The sequence below is a fragment of the Sinohyriopsis cumingii genome, unplaced genomic scaffold, assembly GCF_028554795.1.
Source record: "Sinohyriopsis cumingii isolate HCF-2022 unplaced genomic scaffold, ASM2855479v2 utg000160l, whole genome shotgun sequence".
NCBI lineage: Eukaryota > Metazoa > Mollusca > Bivalvia > Unionida > Unionidae > Sinohyriopsis > Sinohyriopsis cumingii.
Window position 1 is genome coordinate 9,458,693 of NW_028315873.1, and position 21,347 is coordinate 9,480,039.

Here is a 21,347-nt window from a genome sequence, read left to right on the forward strand (position 1 = left end):
AGTTATTTCCCCTTAGTTATAAGACTTGCCGGCAAAGCCTAAGAATATATCAGTTAATATTTCCGCTCGTGCCAAGATGCACGCTCCCGTCACGAGAGATATCGCAAGAGCCATAATTCACGTCGAGGAGAAACCATTAAAGTTAAGGTAGTTTCGGAAAGTATCCTCCATCTAAATATTTCTCTTCCTATTCCAAAAAGGTACTAATTGAATCAATTGCTAACACATTTAGGTACTTTCACCTGGAGAATAAGCGGGTCACCTAAGTACGGGATATAATTATTTTACATACGTGATAGTCTTTAGCGCTTATAAAAACTTCTAAAATTTTGGTAATGACATTAATAACGGGTATATATTGGTGAGTTTCTGTTCCAAGGTATTCGTAGTGTCCGAACGTCAGCTTCAATGTTTTTACTTGTAGAAGCGGTATGTGGGCTTTTTTCTACAGGAAAATGCCTGATTTAGGACACTGACGCACCTACTATGTAAGTATCTATAATGGAGCCTGCGTTCCTCTTATGTGAAGCTTTTTTAGTATAATATAGAAACTTGTGTACATTTCGTTATTGCTTACACTCTGGTCGGACAAGCACAAGTAAGATTTTTACACATTGTTTACCCAGTCGTGTCTCGCTCATGGTTGTTCCTATAAGCGACACTTGAGTCATGTTTATCTCCATACGTTTCGATAACTTAGTCACTCCCACAGGTAGCCTATGCAACTTTACAGCACTCTTTACGTATATATAATATCGTCATTTCCACGACATTCTTATCCTTGGAATGACATGCTTCAATGATTCTACATGTTGATACCTTTCTAGACCTTCCTTGCAGGTAGTAATTTAATTGCGATCCTCTGTTATCATTATCTCATTTTTACAGGTAACCATCATACCCAAGACTTACAAAATGGTATTGACATCTGCCTCGCTTGGCGCTCTGCATTAAGAGGTTAGTGTTATGACTGGTCGGCCTGGTGACAGGATAATGTGACAGGGTGGGACATTACTTTACATGTCCGCGACATGATGCCCCAGGGTTATACTTCACTATAAACTGCCACACTGCAGACATTGTAGCGATATGGCTGAAAACTTGTTAAAGCTACGTTATAAATCCAAATCACTCACTCTCGTTTGGTATAGCTCTGTGCCGACACGATATCCGAACATCACATGTGCAATACCACAGGCTTATAATTCTCTTCCTTAGAGGTGGTATTGACATTATATTTAACCTGTATGATTCATTATAAATTGTCTGAGTTAACATGTTTAGGATTTAGATCCGCATGGATATTGCCTTCTGTCAGACAGGTGCGGGGCTATAGTTTTAAAATCTTGGCTTTATTTGTTTAACAGAGAAGAACTATGGGCAAACCGCAAAATTAGAAAGCTCAGGGCGAGGACGTCAGAAGCCTTCATGCTGACCTTTCCTCAGTATGACATTTATGGAGGACAAAGGAGATGAATCAAATTACCCTTCAGCCACGAAGCGCCTGACATTGACATGCTCTGAAAGACCTCTATCACCCAGGTCCCTACCAGAGGATTTTTGGCTACTAGCTCTTTATTGCGTTCTTTGGGCTAGACTCGATTCCGATTGCCGAACATTCACTGACAGAGCTAACAGATAACCATGGTCCCTCTCACTCTACAAACATTCGAACGGATTACATGGATCAAACATCCGATAACCCATCCCAACGGATAATCTTAACGATATCCTTCCCAATGGATGGCATACTTCGGCCTAGGCCATATTCTAGAAACCAAGAAACATCAATATTACGGGCTCAGTCACTAACAGCCCGGCTTCCAGTACGTCGAACCGGACATTTGAAGACATGTGCAGTGAACAGTGTAAAACCATATAACACCCTAAGGCACTCATTCGGCACGATGACACGAGTATTTACTTACTCTCCAACTTATTTCGCTTCACAAATATTCAAACCTCTGCCACGATAAGTAACTCTTTAATCCAAAGTGTTCTACGAGTTTAGAAAGCGACAGGTATCATGACTCTTCTCCAGCTATGTCCAACGCTTTGCCGGGGACCTTAGCCTCTCCTCATGCAACCAAATTGATCTTCCTTGTTTTGCAGTGCTGTCATCTATTCAACACTATCAGCTGGCAGGGGAAGATATATGCTTCTGGGCCTCCACTGAGGACGTTATCCACCTTTGACCTCTGGAGATCACAGCAACCTAACCAGCTCTCCAGCATTCTGATCTGATAATATTCTGACCAGCCTCCCTCATCAATGTGTCGTTGGTTCTACCTTTACCGCACACCAGTCCTTCATTTTGAACAATAGCAGTTGAAAGTGATATAACCGCTTTGGGGACCGCCATTTGTCCAAGCTAAGAGCACAACCCTTTTCCACGACCCTTCTCTTTCTTGGCCAGGTTGAGGAGGTCCACAAAGAAGCCACCAAGGAGACCAATTTTGCCTTCCGCAACGTTGATACATAGTTAGTACAGTGGTACCTCGGGTTACGAACTTAATTCGTTCCAGAACTCGGTTCGTAACCCGAAACGTTCGTAACCCGAAACATTGAAATCAATGAACTAGAGACAATCCGTTTCAAGATGAAAGAAACGTTCTTTTTTATTAACATCCGGTCGTTTACCTGTCAAAACGCAAAGAATACGTGTACTTCACGTATTAAATAAGAGAAAGAAAACAACCAAATAAATTAAATGTAAAATAAAAAAAGATTTAGTCCATCTTTCTTACCAAGAAAACGATCATGGGAAATTTGTCACTTTGTTTGCTATTCTGAATCATTAGTTTCAGGAGTTTCTTGTCGCTAAGCGATGTTAGTACTGCGTGGCCTTCGTTTGTACTGTACGCGATCGTTTGTCTCCAACGTTAAACCTTGCTCTCTCTCTCTCCCTCTCTCTCTCTCGCCTTCGTTCGTAACCCGAGGCACTGTTCGTTACCCGAGACAAAAATAATTCGAAGTTGTTGTTCGTAACCCGAACTGTTCGTGACCTGAGGCGTTCGTAACCCGAGGTACCACTGTACAGGAAATCAACCAAACGACCTAAGGCCCACTGATTGGACAAGAACCTCTAAAACCGTCCTATTGCAGCTTTACCCAGAGAAAGCCACAGTTCTTGCATTTTCTCTAGACCTTTTTGATCCCAAATACAAATGGCACTCTGCGTCTCGTCACTGAATTACGCGCCCTCAATCAAATTGTCCACATCCCTTGGTTCTCAGTGGAAACACTACAGCGTATTTTGAATGCCATCCATGAACGAGACTTCTCTTTCAGTGTGGACTTAGACAGTGTATACCTTCATGTCCCTATTAACAAGACTTCCAAGTGGTTCATGCGATTCTCCTATAACATCGCGTACCTATTGAGAACACTGCCAGTGGGGCTTAGAATCGTCCCTGGGGCTTCACGTGTCTTACGACTCCAGTAATGGCGCATGTCTGGGTCATTTATATAGGGCAACATCAGGTTACCTGGACAACACCCTAAAGAAATATCAATGAGTTAGGTCTAACAAGACTTCATATCCCCTTTTACCAATATGGACTTCGCGTCAACAAGGAAATATCCGACCTAGTACCATCTCAACAATTACGTCATCTAGGTATGGAATTCAACACAAAAGCAACATGCATCGTCTCCCTAAAGATTGGTTATTGTAATCCGAACCATTGTAGTACCTTCACCTTCGATAAATGATATCCGCACAGGATTGATTCGCCAACTAGGCTTTATCAATGTGGCCACGGTTCTAGATCGCTTTCCTGTACGCCCTTTGTAAATGAATCTTTTGCCCGAATAGAGGTCTAAAGTTTTCCCACTGGACCACACTCTAACCATCCGCGTACAACTGGAACACCATCTCCTACATTGGAGTAATATAACCTGGCTCACTTCGGGTATATGTCGACCAGTATAGCCGCCCGAGATTACAGTCTGTACCAATGAAAGTGCTGAAGGTTATGGAGCCCACCTCCTACAGTCCGCTCTGCACGCTCTCCCCTGGAACGAAATCCTTCTATCATTCGGTTCTTTAGAAGACACCATTGTAAAAACCTTTCAGTGGTAACGGAAATAGTTGCATGGCAAGGGAGGTCCCATTCTCTCTGACACTTCTACGGTAGAGATTTCTCTCGAACATAAAGGAGACATTTGCATCATAGTGTGGGATATCTAAAGTGGTTCCGTCAACAACAAATGCACGTAAAAGTTTGTCATATCCCAGGACCCCTAACGTACTAGCCGAAGCTTTGTGCTGTAACAATCGACTAATACAGAAAAAATGATCTTCAATTCCTAGCGTTTCATTTGGATATGTACCTGATGCAACTGACCATTGGTGAACCTGTTTTCGACAAAGTTGAATACCAAATCCCATCCTTCGTATTTCCAGTCGCAGACTCAAAGACTGAGAATCCGACGCTTTATCGATGGTTGGAATACGCCTACCCTCCAAAACATTTGATTTCAAAAGTGATAGAGAAAACAGAAGATTCGGAGTGTCGCCTTATCTTCATTGCACCACTCGCAATGAAGATATCGTGGAACAATGACTTCGGAGACTTCGGATTTTCCCTCATCTACTCAAACAACCACATTGGTATTTGTTTCATTGTCCAGAGCTACGGAGCCTGCACGCCTAGATGATATGAAACAAGCCCTTAAAGTAATAAACAATTCTCACAACCAGTCGTAAGAGAATCACTCTGGCAAGGAGGTCGTCCATTCTGAAAGCATGCGAAGGCAAATGGCACCTTTTCATCCTGTTATGCACAAAAGAACACATCCTAACTTTCCAGGCCACTTGACTGCAAATAGCTTTGTAACAAGATAACCGGGTGGGATATTTCGGATTGACAAACAGAACACGTTTTGACGACACAGATATATATGGTTTAATGTGGTGATTTATATGAGCAGTAGATTATGAAGATGTGTGCGTATTTATAATCCAAATATTGGATTTATTTAACATAAAACGCACAGATTCAAAGATGGAAAAAAATACGAATAAATTAGTTCAGTAACACAAAAAACCCCACAGGATAAATGATTCACAAATGATTCAATAATGGAAAGATGAATATAGTTCACTCAAATAGTAAACGATGTAAGCTTTTTACTCATAGTAAAAATGTATTCGCTCAGGTAGCGAAATTATGTTGCTAAACACAAGAACGGATATACCATCTATCTTTCCAGTCCTGAACGATACACTGGGTCTTACTAACCCAAAATTAGCCTACAGCTAATAAAATACATGTATGGAGATACACTCCGTTACCCGTGCACCATATCCGCTCCACAGCTCTTACGAATCAATTTCACAACTGCTACAGACTCCGGACCCTCGGAATACTATGATCACTCGGAAAATTAGACCCTCCGGACACTCCAAATATTAGACCCTCCGGACACCCTGGTCCTTTGACGGCTCTACAGCTGGGTCACCTTATTCACTCTTGACATTAGACACTCCGCACACTAGACATTAGACACTCCGGCACCTTAAACGCTCCGGACAAACGGACGTTTCTACACTCAGACAACACCGGACACCCCGGATATTCCTACCTTCAGACAACACCGGACACCCCGGATATTCCTACCCTCAGACAACACTGGGCACCCCGGATATTCCTACCCTCAGACAGCTGAAAATATACCCGATACATTGTACTAAATTTGATACAGACATAATAACGTAAGGACGTCATACATGGTAAGTTATAAAGATTATATTATTATGGCAATTACAAAAAGACAGGTTCAATAGTAAACCTAATCCTGCTCGATAAGACTATAGTAAACAATTCTTTAAAAAAAATGTAGCTTTACATTACCAATATAAATCCTGTACTACGTCGCAACAAGAATAAAAAAATGCACGCATTATGCTGTATAAAGAAAACTATATAACAAACATGCAAAGGTAAATATGGTAATACATTAGTTATCACTTAAGACCCAAAAATTACCTACCCCTACAGTTGGAGTTGTGCGAATCCTTTAAGCAGGCCGCTTGCTGACAAAACCATTAGTATTGTAAAGACCCTCTACATACAGTAAAGTATTTATACGTTTAGACTTTTCGTTTTGCCGTATCGAAAGCACCTTGCACGTGTGGCATAGGACGAATCGTACTCACGATTTCGAAATACAATAGACCATATACATAATCACCCTCGGGTATCGTTGTACAGCGAAAAAACGAAACCCAAGTACATGTATTTAATGAATAACATTTACACCATTCCGTGACAAGCTTAATTCCTTTTCCTCTTCGTGGAAATGTCGAACTGAGTGCGATAAAAGATTCATCATCACGTACAATTCGATACTGGACAAAACAAGGACTTTTCCGACCTACTGTCCAACACTGAGTAGACACGACCATAAACTTGCGCTTTGTAACCAATGTAGGACCTATCTTGGGTTTTAATTGGCCGAACATGACATATTTCAACCACTTTCATGGGCATATCTGTCGCATCTTTTATATAAGATTTGCTTTCTCATGGTGTTAGCGATGCAGGCAGAATTTGAGAAATACAGACCCTTTCAGCAGATCTGACTTACGTTCAGTTCCGACAAGACGGGTCAGTCTCATAACGGCATTCTTTTTTATCGCCAAGAACTCGCTTCCTTCTTTGGGTAAACATACTTTGGTCACGAAGCCTCTGTTTAGTCTGGACAAATAAGCTGAAGGCCAACTATATGAGCCTTTGAGGCTTTTAAATGGTACCTTATTGGACCAAATCACCATTCTTTATTTTAAATAAAATGAGAGGAGGATACGTCAGAACATTTCGGCTCACATGTTTAGAACACATGCCATCAGTCTAGCATTCAACTGGTACTGTTTGCTAACCGACATCATTAAGGCTGTGGCATGGAGATAAGACCGCCCCCCCCCCCGTTATCTCCGAGATATGTTGTACCAAATGGACCCGTTTTATCTGGTATAATGTATATCTGCATCTGTCACCAGGTCGATGGACAGCTTCATAAGAGGCGTCTTCACGATTTCCTCTTTATTTACGGGGCGAACATTTTCCTCCTTTCAAGCCGCGTCCCCGTAGATGAAGTCCCCTCATGTCGAGTTACCTAGCAGCTCTCTCGCTTTACATAGTTGACCGCGGATGGTATCTCCTAGGTGAAGGGATGCACCTCCCTCCACTCTTAATTGTTCTCCTAAAGTAATAGGAGTTCGGATAGGACAACGTCATTGTGCAGCACACACTGTGAACAACTGTCCTCTGACAAAGTTCCCGGGTGGACCGTAGGCTCTGCACTTTGCTGATGATGACGTTGTTCAATGGCTGTGAACGCAATGCACACGATAGTATATATATATATATATATATATATATATATATACCGCATTTACGGCATAAACCATGTTTTCCTAGTAAAATATATTTCTTCAACAATACTTACTCTAATATAATATACATTCACCCACCCGGTCTCCAGGCAGTTAAACCCATAGGTAACATGCATTTCGCTCCAGTAGGGACTGTTGTATTCTAAGGCTTTGCCGCAAGTTTTGTACCTAAGGCGAGATAACTCTGCCCGACTGTCAGGTCGGCAGACAACTTTTAGCTCTCTTGAGCTAAAAACAGTATCGGGACGGGGGTGGGGCGGCAGGATTTGGGAAGTAGTAGTAGTTATCCTAATGTATTAAAATTGAATAAGTATTCCCGAAAAAATAATTACATAAGTGACGTGTTAATACGAAATTGTTATAATCGGGCAACTGCAATTAACAATTTCAGCGATTGCCACTTTACGAGTTAAATATATCCCTATTTATACTAACAAACCTTTGTTGTTTTTATTAAAACAATGTGAATGTAAAGGACGTGGAATTTTTCCTTGTTTGGGTTCCTGTGGTTAAAGACTCTCTAACTCTGATAATAGTATACTTTACGATTTGTTACATAATATTACCACACTGATTTTGCACAAAATGTATATGCTTCCTATATAATGACCAATGATGTTTTTTTTTTTTTTTAAATTAATATCTGTTTTCGTACTGTGAATGGAACTATCCGTCAGATCCGTTAGAGTTCAGAGTGTAGCGTCTGTTCAATACATATTTTAACATCGTGTGAGTTTAGATAGGAATTTGTTCATTTCCACAACGTGTCAACATTTGCAACGGTAAATTATATATCTTTGGCAAGTACAGAGTCTCGTCTTGCTCAATGACAGGCTATAAACAAGACCGTCATTTGTCGCTTAATTTCGGTTTGTAATATGCATTAATCTGTCACAAACGTTTCCATCGTTTCTAAACGTAAGGGAGCGATGTGACATATAGGTACAAGAGAGAAGCGATGTGATATATAGGTACAAGAGAGAGAGAGAGAGAGAGAGAGAGAGAGAGAGAGAACACCAACAAGAAGAATGAAATATGAGTATGCTTGGGAATAACACAAGTGACACACATTTCAATTAGTGAGAAAAGGAACCACTTCCGCTCATGATATTGGCCCTTCGGTGATAAAGGTTTTTTTTTACTCCACTAATTGCAGTATTTCGAATTAGTAATAAATTTATTGTATTTAAATAATGTAATTCTCAATATAATCAATGATTTATTTGTTTATATAGTTTTGTGCGGGGTTGTGGAGCTGAGACTACGTTTGTATTTAAATATTCGAAATTTATTATTATTATTTTGATTCCTTTCCAAGAATAGGTGTAAAAGAGGTACCTTTGTTTCCACCTCCTAGTGCCGTTTTAATTCATAATCAAGGCTGTTTTGAAGTACAAATATAAATAATATGCGATTATTGCTGGTGTGAAAAAATCAGATCTATTGAATTCAGTATATTAAACGTAATCTTTGAGCACTATTGTACCTTATATATTGAATACGGAAATGAAAACACGATGAGCCTATTACCAATACAATATATTGATTTATCCTTACGGTTATTTGTAGGAAATTATATTATCCAAATTAGAAAAGAAATTCAATCTACATCAATATATTTAATGTTGATGAGATAGTCACGGAAATTGTATTACGCTTGTTGAGAAACAACCTTTCTAATGACATACATTATGTAGAGAGAGTGATTATTTTCTAAATTAACAATCTAAATCACCTTTTAACTTAACAGTAGAAACAACATACTAACCAAAATGTTAGCTTCCGGTGTTTATAATTATCGCAATATCTCTTTGTCAAATTGTGCAACTTACTTTGCAAGAAATTTAATTTTTTTCAGGACTGATATTGACGAATACAAACATCAGCGGCGTACGTGAAGCTATCACTGTAAAAACAGTGAACATTAAAACCCAAACAGGCATCAATGCATCAGATAATGTCACCACCATAAAATCGGTATTTTCATCATCCAGCTCCTTGGAAGTTCGAGGCTGCTACGCAAGCGGTGTTGGTACCTTTATCAATGTACCGAGTCTGAATGGAGATTTGAGTATTCTAATAGATTCATCACGTTTTAATTTGAACAGACAGGCAGTGCTAATTGAGCTGAATGATACACAGAATATCTATATTCAGCTCTTTAATAGCACATTCCAAAGTAGCACATCCAATGTCATACTCATCACTGAACAAAGACCACAGACAAATTTAACACAAGTCAACGTGGACATACAGAATAGCATATTAAGTTGCCTAACTTGTATTACGATAGGTGTTTCTACTTGTTCTGCTCATTTTAGCTTTCGGACACATCGTAGCATTTTCTCCAGTTTGTATTATATCATTTACATAAATGCACAATCATCTAACACATTTGCTGCCCAAAACTCATTTACTGCTGGTGACAGAGCGTTCTTTTTTAAATTCTGCAGCAGACAGTTTGAAAATGTGAATGTTAATCGGGCTATAAGTATTCAAAACAATACATTCACAACATCATCAGATGGGGAGGATATTTATTACTACAATTCGTATACAAATGATGCAATACACACATTCAATATTCAGGATAATGTTTTTGCACAACCGGGAATCACAAATAAACAAGGCTTTGTAGTGTACGGCCACCACTATACATCCGACACAGGTAATAATTATTTCATTAGGGAAAATACATTCTATGGGTATGGAACTGCTTTAAACTTCAGTGGAAAGGCAAACGAAATTCAGATATCCCATAATACGTTTTTGAATAATTCGTATGTTTTGAAAATAAACAGCAGATATTACAGTACAGGTTTTGTAGACATATCTGAGAACCGTATAGAACATAACAGTGCTGATGGAATCCTGCAGATTCAGTATTCTGTATCTGATGAGAACGTTCGAATTCATGTCATCAACAACACATTTGAAAATAATACTGGCTCTGTAATTACAGTGTCGATTCCTTATATACTTCTTAGACATAATTTCTTCGCAAATCAGGATGCCGATTACAACCTGAGAGTCATTCCTGGCATAGAAACGTCATTTTCAGGCAAAGTTATTAATGCTTCTTTAAATTATTGGGGAACCAATGATGTCAACCTTATTGGAAATCAGATTTATGATGCAACCTATGATGCATTGTTATCTGATGTCATTTTCCGGCCATATCTCGGATCTAGGAATATATCTAACATTCAGGATGAAGACACCGCTTTCGTAAGCCCTAACGGAGAAATAGGAGGCATGGTAAAGGAAAATATTTCTTTGTCAATTGATAGAAGCCCTTATTTGGTGACCTCCAACATTGAAATTAAAGAAGAGGGAACACTTATGCTCGATGCTTGAGTAACCTTAAAATTTAAAGCGAATCTTGGAATATTTGTGTTTGGTAAGTAAAAGTGTAAATTGTATAGTTTCAATTGCATTTGATGATCTTACAATTATAATTGCTTCTATATTGGATTGTAATGGATTCTCGTTTCATAAGTACTATTTCCAATTTGCATTATTCGTTCTTCGACTATCGATGAATGTTTTCGATGTTTGCTTGGAGGTTCTCTTGAATAGACTGACTGTCAGATACTCAAACCCATGTGTGGACTTGTTTTACTATCTTGATTCACCCTCTGGTGATATTTATTTTGCTATAAATTTGTCCTTTCTTGTAACATGATAGCAATGGAAACCATGACACCGCGAATATCCTTTGTCGTGGATTGTATCTTACTGTTTGTTTCTAACAGAGGTCGAAATTGCACTCTGACAAAACATAAAACGGTTACACTGTATGCCTTTCTCGTTCAAGCTTATGTCATTTATTGTATTCTAACAAACAGTTGCTCTCTTGTATTCTGTCCACATAACCGTTTTCAGTTTCAATTTCAGGTTCTTTCATAGCTCTAGGCAATTCATCGCATCCAGTGCAGCTTTTCTCAGAAAGACATGACCAACAATGGCGAGGCCTAGAGTTCAAGCGAAATAGAGGTATAGTTACTGTTTCAATTTATGTAATACTTGTGCAATTCAAGGTTATGGGATGATAGTTAAGTTGTTCTAGGCTATCTGTCTTCCTTATTTAGGATTAGATCATTTAAAGTCAACATTTGTCCAATAATGCAATTAGAAATAAAACGAGAAAAATGATGTCAGAGTGCATAAATTAACAATGTGGTATAAACAATAACCTTCAGAAAGTCAATTAGCTTTAACAATTGATAAATATTTATAGTGTCAAATTTAAATAATAGCAGCGTCATTTTATAACGTTCAATGAATTTGAAATATCTAAATATAAACCCATTGGAGAAGGTCACGTCTTTTGAATTTGAGTTAAATGTGTTATCATTGTAGGTCTCGAGAGTGTAGAATATATATATATATATATATATATATATATATATATATATATATATATATATATATATATATATATCCTTTTTATTTGCAGGCAATGTAATGTCAACTTTACGCAGCATCCACGTTAACAATACGCTCAATGGTGTCTTTATCAATGGAAAGTTTTCAGAGATAAATGGTGTTGTGTCAAACTTCTCACAAGAACATGGATTTATCTTCACCACTACAATGGATGAATCTTCTTATTATGAAATAAAGGTTGAAAATCTTATTGCTTCCAACAATACCAAGAGTGGAGTTCTCATCCGGTCAGAACAAACACCAATGAACTATCCAAGGATCGAGATTCAGACTTGTTTAGTACAAGGAAACACCGAAAGTGGGTTTAGTGTCGAAGCGAATGCCACAGTAATTATTTCAAAATGTCATATTGTGGATAATCATTTGAGTGGAATCTACATAACCAATGGGGGAAAAACCCGCGTCTTCTCATCTATGCTGTCTCTGAACCGTCAGTATGCTTTAAATGCTTACAGGCCATATGAAGTCCTCCTTGAATCTTGCAATGTGTCTAATCATAATTATGGCTTTTATAGTTATCTGGGAACATGGATTACGCGACCATATATGGAAATCTATCTTGACCAATCATCGCTTCTCAACTTGACCATGAAACGGAATCGATTCGTAAATAATACTGCGGACGGAATTCGCCTATATAAAGCTTACTATAGTAGTAGTGAATACTTCTATGCTTTAGAAGACAATATATTTCAGAATGGCAATCGAACACTATTAATTGACGATCCATCGTTCTCGCACGCAGACGGCATCGGACACATTACGATTCATAATAATACTTTCGATAATATCACTGAATCTGTGTTTGAGTTAGCATATTTTAACATAGAAAGAGTGTCTACCTTTTGGATAATGAACAACATTTTCAGCAACAGCGTTACCACAAACTTAATTGTCTTTAATGGAATAGTCGGCGTTATATATAATGGTAACATTACCATTTATGAAAACAATTTTCTAGACAATAATGTAAAGTCAACAATCGTGTTGAACACTTACTACGATAATGTAACAATATCTAAAAATATTTTCAAAAATGTAGGATCTGAATGTGAAATAGTGGGACCAGACTTCAAAAGTACCTTTTCTCTTGATGCCAAATTCAACTTCTGGGGCGAATCAAAAGGAGAGAGGGTTGTAGAAAAGGTGTGCGGCTTTGAAAAAAAAATGACAAAATCTTTCATTTATTATGTTCCATATTATATTGATGTTAACATGCAAGCACAACTTGCACAGGAACAAGACACATTCAACCTAGATGGCGCCCTAGGAGGAGAAGTGACAGGAGTAGTCAATCTATTAAAGCAGATGTCACCGTATAGAATTACTCGATCGATCATGTTGAGGTAAATCCGTTCAACTTTGAATACGATGTTTTGATCAATTTATAATCAACTGTTTCTGTCGAACGGTTTCATTCAAATATTTTCAGAATTTTTGTATTTATAAATATAATTTATTTGAACTTTGACATGTGTGACGTTTTTAAATTGCAACTATTTGAACTGTGCCATGTCTCACTAGTAGTGAATGACATTATTTTTTACTTGGCAAACTTTGCTTATCATGTTGGTGCACTTAAATATCGTATCGAATCAAAGCAAATTTGTTACTTTTATCTATCTAAGATATCAATGTAATTTTCCTCCCAAGTGACATTTGCTATCTATTATTTCGTTTTAAAACTATATTATGAAATGTCAGTGCATTTTAACCAGATCAAATTTTACTAATTTTTTCTAATCCAATCCCTCATTGAAATGTAGTGCTCCACGAAAGGGGCACCTGCTATAATCTTTTGATTTTGTAAATAGCAAAAGTCTTAATTCCAGGAACGATTCAAGACTCGTCATCGAAGACGGGGTGATACTTCAGTTTGAAAAAGATCGCGGAATTTATGCATTTGGTAAGTTTGCAAAATTGTACATAGTCACAAATCATATGATAAAAGAAATGGGATATGCTACGTTTTCACAATTTCAACAATATATTTAAAAATTATTCAGCTTCAAAGAGAAAGCATTTTTAGTCTCTCTTTCTCTCTCTTTCTCTCTCTCTCTCTCTCTCTCTATATATATATATATATATATATGTGTGTGTGTGTGTGTGTGTGTGTGTGTGTGTGTGTAACACCAAGTCTAAATATAACTCAAATATATATATGTGTGTGTGTGTGTGTGTGTGTGTGTGTGTGTGTAACACCAAGTCTAAATACAACTCAAATAAATCCCTGCTTTGTTTCTGCCAAATTGATCACAAGTAATACAATGTTGGAAAACGAGGTATTAGTCTTTTTGTGAAGTTCGCAGTGAATGTTTGAAGATGATTTAGCTCATGAGATTTTATTGTTAATGGTAGATGAAGATGCAACATCCAGGAACCAATGTAATTGACATGACATCTAACTTTACTTATTACAATTGAAGATAATATATGCTTGACATCTATTTCATCTTTGCCATCGTTCCCCGCCACCTCCACCAAAGTGATATATTAGGTTTATCCGTTATTAAAACATTTACTTCGTTTTCTCGTTACCATTCCGAGAGAAACAACATGGGTCCTCGTTAAGGAAATATTTCGTACCAATCTTAATTATGTGCATTGTCTTACTTAGGTTCCTTACACACGAGAGGTCTGGCCGATTCAAGGATAGTATTAGAGGGAGCTAATGCATCTAGATGGTTTGGGATTATTCTGAATTCAAGAGTGGCAGGTACATTATTGACATTTTTATGACAGATCTTGCATTTATTATCATCTTCCCTCATATTGTTAGACCATGTATCATTGACTAATTGACGACATCTCTGGTAGAAATCAATAATTTGGTGACAGTTTCTCCTCCACGAGGTGATTCACTCGTTATTTATCCCTTCCTTTACCCTTTGCACTCCTCCAAAGAAGTCATTCCCACGATATGTGTAACTTTCTCTCCGACGAATCACTCTTTGATTAATCCCTATCTTCGTCAAACTCAAAATATAAACGCGGTCTGGAAGTGGTGTTGGTTTTTTTAGTTCTTTAGAGGAGAATTTGATGTCATGAAAAGCATACCAACATTTATTTTACTGATGTTCTGAGTATTACGTCAATTACTGATAATTATATGTCTAGCCTTTAATGAGAATTCTAGCGAGCCCAATGTTTCTACTAACCTGAATCGGGGTTTAGACGATTGTTATGATAATGTTTCACTAACACAACATACTGGATATATATGAGACACTTGAATATGTTAAATTATAGAGATGAATAAATGGCGAATTTCGCTCTTAAATGTATATCACATTATTAAGAATGTATTCCCTATCTTCAAATATTTCTTTCTCAAATGTGGATGTTCATTTGGTCGTTATTACTGTCATCATAATACCATATATTCATCCTAAGCATATATTAAATACTTGAGGTAAGTTTGTTATATTAATCTACTATTAGCGTCCATTTCGTAGTTATATAGATGTCGCTCTAGTGATTCTTACCTGTACTGGCCCTCATGTGGTCTTTACTTCATGTAATATTGTCATGCAAGTGATACTATAACGTACTTTCCGTATGTATCAATTAAGACGCTTCATTTAATTTATTTGTGCTTGGTGTGGACTGTAGGAAACCCAATTATTTTGCTGTAATGTTTTCGCCGTGGTCATGCACTTACTGGTAAGTTTTCTATCTATAGTTTAGTTCAAGTTACTACGAGCGAAGCTTCTGTTATTTGACTTATATAGGCAGTCAATTGGCCTTTCATACAGGTAACATTTATTATAATTTATAGCTTAGCGTCTTCTTCATAAGGTTTAATAGCAACGATCCAAATTGCTGACTGTATGGGCAGCCACGTGCGCATTTGTATAGGTAATTATCATTATGTGAAGCCCTGCAACTCAGCTCCGAATTTCATATAACAGGATGCCTACTCCGCTAAATCTGTATATATTGTTTGTTCTCTTTTGTCTTACAGCTTTAGAACATGAGCAAGACCCGAATGACAACCACTCAACATGAGTAGCTTATTCCTGTTGTCAATCTACAAATACATTACAGACATGCATACAATGGACAAAAGTTACTGAACGGGGAAATCGCAGAAGCGCACCTTCAGAGACGAGTGTGTCATCAGTTTACACGCTCAGGTTCGACATCATATATCTTGACGGATAGCGTGATAGAGAGTAAAGAATCAGTCTCTGTTACTATCTCTCATCTCAGAATTAGCCAACGGCATCGTGATCGTCCATTTATATCCTATACCCCGTCTCATTATCAAGAACTGAACAACGGCATGCCAGTCACTATGGCCCAGTTCTTGACCGGTCTCTGCTTTATGCCTGTGATCGTAATGGATCACTACCACAATCGATCATTCAGTAATAGCCACCAAAATAGCGACTTTACCCAGTCTCAATAACCCATATGATTCATGCACTCTCAATGGCCTATGGTAAACGCATGGTGCCGAAAGGCACTCCATGCATACTATGCCCAACTTAGTGCCTCGGTATCAAAGATATATCTCTTCACTTTGTGCTTGAGCGTTTGCCACAAAGAGAGCATGTACTTAGTAACAGCTTGGAAGTCACCCTGTCAGACTCGGGACATTCTGCAAGTTAGTTAGGCACCATCTTCGACTCATCTCCATCCACTTCGCAGGTAGCACAAGAGACAACACCTTTATCCATAGACAAAGGAACTTTCCCGCATGTCCTCTTGTCGTTTCTGTTTTTCTTGTTTTCTTTACGCACCAACCAAAATCCGCAAACAAGCCACGTACCTCACTATCGCGGCTAAAGCGGAGATACTTTCAGGACTGTTAACAAAATGATCTATCTGACACAAGCCACTGGAAACAGTCTACCGAATCTACAACTGTAGAACACCTCAGTTCTTATGAACGAAAATGGACTAGAGGCAGAGAGTTTCTGTCCACTTCAGCCCACCATCTAAACAATTATATAATCTTCCTGCCGCCTTTTAGTACCGATCACGGAAGGAAGAATGCTCTTTTTCTTCCCTGCCGAATGCAATAAGATGTAACACAATAACCTATGGACTCGACGAGCGGTTCCCATAGACCCAGGGTAACATTTAGCACGTCTATGCCTTTGTTAAGGGTTACGTCAGCCACATACATACTCTATCAATTAGTCGCTCCCCTTGGGTCACGAGGAAAACATCGCTCTGTGTTCTAAAGGTCGTCCTTGCGGGAGAATACACAATCAATGTTGACTTGGAGGATGCGTATCTTTACCTAACGATTCACACAGCTTCTAGTTCAGAACACTCCCAGTAGGACTCAGAACCAGCATGAAAATGCAATTCTCATTCTGTCAATCCGTGTATCAGTGCCAGAACATTATATCCTACATCTAAGTGGACAGACAACTTTTAGATTTTGAGCTAAATGTATCAGCCTGGATGGGCGAAATTTGCTAGGCAATATTAGTTTTCATAAACTATTTTTAACGGAGAAATATTTGTGAAAAAATGTAAAGTATTGGACAGGTGGTTTCCTATATGCGCCATTTTCACTATGACTGGTATGTTATACAAACAGCATATATATATATATATATATATATATATATATATATATATATATATATATATATATATATATATATATATATATAATGTTGTATAAAAATCACATACATATATGCATACATACCACTTCTACTAATATTAATATTTGCTTATGAAACTTTGAACTTCGCTTTTATTCCCATTCTATCATATTTTCTTTCTTCAGATGAATCAAGGCTGAACTTTACACAGATTTTACGAACACGATTTGGTATACAGACTCAGAGTCCATATTTTGTTGTATCGTCGTGCATTATATCGGATTCATCCGGTTTTGGACTTGCTTTGAGTCTCGATCTAAGAAACACCATTCATGATTTCTCGGGAACAATTGTCGAGAACACGAATGGCGATGGAATTTATCTGAGAGACAACGGAAACATCTCCATTGTGAACGTTACAATTCGGAATGTATCGTCGCGAGGAATATATTTGAACTCACAATGGGGTCAATTCAAGTTAAGTAGAAGCATTATACGTAACTGCTCCAAAGCCGTCGTTGTAACTTTCCGTTCCTCAAATGTTGCAGGAAATGTTTACATGGAGAATTGCACCATTGACAATAATACAGTTGGTGTATTTATTTCAACTGAGAATTACCTTAGTAGTAATACCATTAACTTATTTAAAAATATCTTCATGAACAACAAGGGCCTAACTTTGAATGTAGATGTTCCAACATCTCATGAGGGTGTTTATGACAATGGATTTACAAGACAGATTGACATAGGGTATAATTACTTTGAGAATAATGGAGGTATCATGTTACAAACATGGAACTTAATGAATTTAACATTTCACGATAATATTTTGAAGAAGGGTAGCATGACAAGTTCTTCTAATCTGTGCATGCTACATGCTTTTGCAAATGGAAATTCTGATCTCGCTTACAGACGATTTGATGTTTCAACAAATGTATTTGAGAGAAATGATGCAGCTTGTGCTATATACTTGGATGCGAGCGACTACGTGGTAAATGGAACATTTTTCTATAATAAGCTTTTATCCAACAAAAACAAGGATTCTGTTGTTAAAATCAATACTCTGCATTACAAATTTTCTCAAAATATTTTCGATAATCCGGGTTCACCATTTGATGTATACGTGACGAAGCAAGGCAACGGTACAATTACAGCTGCAAATAATTGGTGGGGTAGTGCCAACTCCACTTTTGTTTATGATAGAATATTTGACTACAGAAGAGATGTTACTCTTTTAAGTGTTAATATCACACCTATTCTGCCGGATTAAACGTTCGATTGCTCTGGTGTTAACAACTGCAGTGGACGTGGAGAGTGAGTGCGTTCAAATGACTGTAGATGTATCTCCGGATGGGTGGGTCAATCTTGCTCAGGCTATGACTGCACAGGCGTAATTTCTGTTATGGAAATAGACAATGTGTCGGACCTGTTCTGTGCAGTTGTTTGAACGGTTGGACTGGTAATGAATGCATTTATCCTGTATGTAACGACGTCAATAACTGTAGTGACCACGGTGTCTGTTTTAGACCCAACATCTGTACCTGTGCAAGAGATTTTATAGGGAATGACTGCAGCAGATGCGTTGCTTTACACTGGGGACCGGATTGTAAACCGTGTCCATTATGTAGAAATGGAGTCTGCGACCTAAATACATGTATAATTTGTGTGAAAAAGTTATCATTGTCAATGAATTGCATTAAAGAAAAACAATTTCCTTAATTCACTCAAAGTTTGTAAAGGACACATTTTTATTGTAACGAAATTATAATATTATAACTTTCAGTTCCCGGCGTCTGTTCATAATCCTCCAAAACTTAATAAAACTGAAAGAATATAAATGGCAAGGACGAAACAAGGTCTACAGATATTTTACGTTATTTTTTCCTGAAATAAGTTTGGACAAATCATAAAAGTCTATAACGTACTTGATATGCTCAGAAAAGTTCGATAGCTGATGTTAGAGTTGAAACAAAGTCACAATTTCGGGCAAAGCGATATGTATTTGAAGCTAGAACGTGCAATCAAGCCGAATGTCTCCGAATAATAGTAGATATTATTCATCATTCAACACAGTAATGTAAGTTATTAGATTATATGCATCAGCAGCTGGGAGGGCGAACAGCCTCTAATTGGGATACCCTGGAATTGTAAAAAGAGAGATCGCGATGATTAGATTTATATGGAGGCGCTTTTCTGTGCTGCTTTAAAATAAAAAAATTGACCTTTCCTAGAATTGTAAAAAAAATAGATCAGTGACTGGGTACTAGGTTGGAGTCGCGCCCTCCCTGCTGCTGTGAATTTAACCGAATATTTTATCAAGTCCGATTCTATATCGTGCTCGAGGATCATGTAAATTTATTGTTATAAATCCATGCGGAGATAACTGAGCCTGACTGAATAAATTTCTGAATTTAATTATATCCATATCACCGCTACATCAGGTCTGATGAATATTTTTCAGTGTGTGAGTATCAACTCCGTTACACACAGCAAGAATATTACAATTATCCATGATCACTTTTGGTATTTGTGTATACCGCTGGGTTACATAAATTACAGCAGTGTTTTAATGCCTACCTCTGGAAAATATCCTAGCTGGATTTGATTGTTTATCAAGCATTACATCATCATATACAACCAAATTGTTAATAAACCAATCAATGGAATCAACGGACGGTGTTTCATTGATATCAGTAATAAAGTCAATAACATCATCACCGCGTTCATTTAACAATTATACATTTTCGTTAAAATTCTTTAGTACATCATAGCACCGCTGATCATCTACAGACGGAGCTACTAAATACAATCTATCCCATTTTAACCATATCATTATTAAATTAAGTAACAGTTGTGTCTTACCTCTTCCAGATGGACCAATTATTATCATTCTAATTGAATTCGGTAACGCAGCATGATGTTTAACAGGTTCTCGTTTTCTTGTCGCGGAAAAATCAATTACATTCATGGTATATATATATATATATATATATATATATATATATATATATATATATATATATATATATATATATATATATCCATGGATTTATATTATGTGAAATGCAGGACACGAACTCCAGCAATTGATCTAACCACGGTTACAATAAAAAATAACAGATCAGCTGTCACGGGTAAATGTGAACGATGCGGTAGGAAGAAATTTAAATTTATTCCCACTGACAAATCAGTACAATCAAAATTTAAAAAAAAACGTGGAGGTATAATTACAGCAAGATTAACAAAATTACCAGGGATTCCTTTTGCTAAATGCCCAGGAGAAAAAAACATCTTCCAGGATATAATTACTGTGGTTCTGAAACCCGACTTGATATCAGACCAAGACCAACCAAAACCAGGCAAGGAACCAATAAACGATATTGATAGAGCGTGTCTTGCTCATGATATCGCATATCAAAGTAATAATATACAAGACAGACATCTCGCGGATATAATATTAATTCACGCGCTAAATTCCATTAAAAATAAATCATTCAAGGAATCATTGACTAATTGGTTAATAAGATCCACGATTAAAGGTAAATTAGCTTTAGGTGCTGATAGTATATAAAATGGAATCTATTTATTATTCCCCAACTGGATACTGGAGGGGTAAAACAGCGATTAATAAACTCGCTAAAGCAGCAGGTGTCGAACGTTGTGCTGCAGCAAGATGGCTATCCAAATAGGCAATATGGCAAATGTACTACCACCACCTAAACGAATACATTTTGCACATTTCGATGTTAGTGTTCCTAACGAGGTTCATTAAGCTGATATATTGTTTTTACCACATTATACCGTTAAAATTGGTCGACGTCAAATAAAATACAAGTACGCGCTAACTGTAGTTGATGTTGCAAGTAGATACAAAGAAGCAGAACCATTATCAGCAAAGACAGCAACTGAAGTAACCGATGCGTTTGAAA

At 37.5% G+C, this 21,347-nt stretch overlaps 1 protein-coding gene across 2 annotated transcripts in view; it reads left to right on the forward strand.

Moving 5' to 3' along the window:
- Positions 1-11,404, forward strand: part of LOC149774744 (uncharacterized) — an 83,948-nt gene extending 72,544 nt beyond the window's left edge. Inside the window, exons 10-12 of one of the 2 annotated variants that reach the window (XM_089944759.1) lie at positions 889-957; positions 9,261-10,802; positions 11,300-11,404. In XM_089944759.1, the coding sequence (XP_089800885.1) occupies positions 889-957; positions 9,261-10,759 (1,568 nt within the window). In that variant the 3' untranslated portion in view covers positions 10,760-10,802; positions 11,300-11,404. The remainder of the gene's footprint in view (positions 1-888; positions 958-9,260; positions 10,803-11,299) is intronic. The other variant, XM_089944760.1, reaches the window with a different exon arrangement.
- Positions 11,405-21,347: the final 9,943 nt, after the last annotated feature.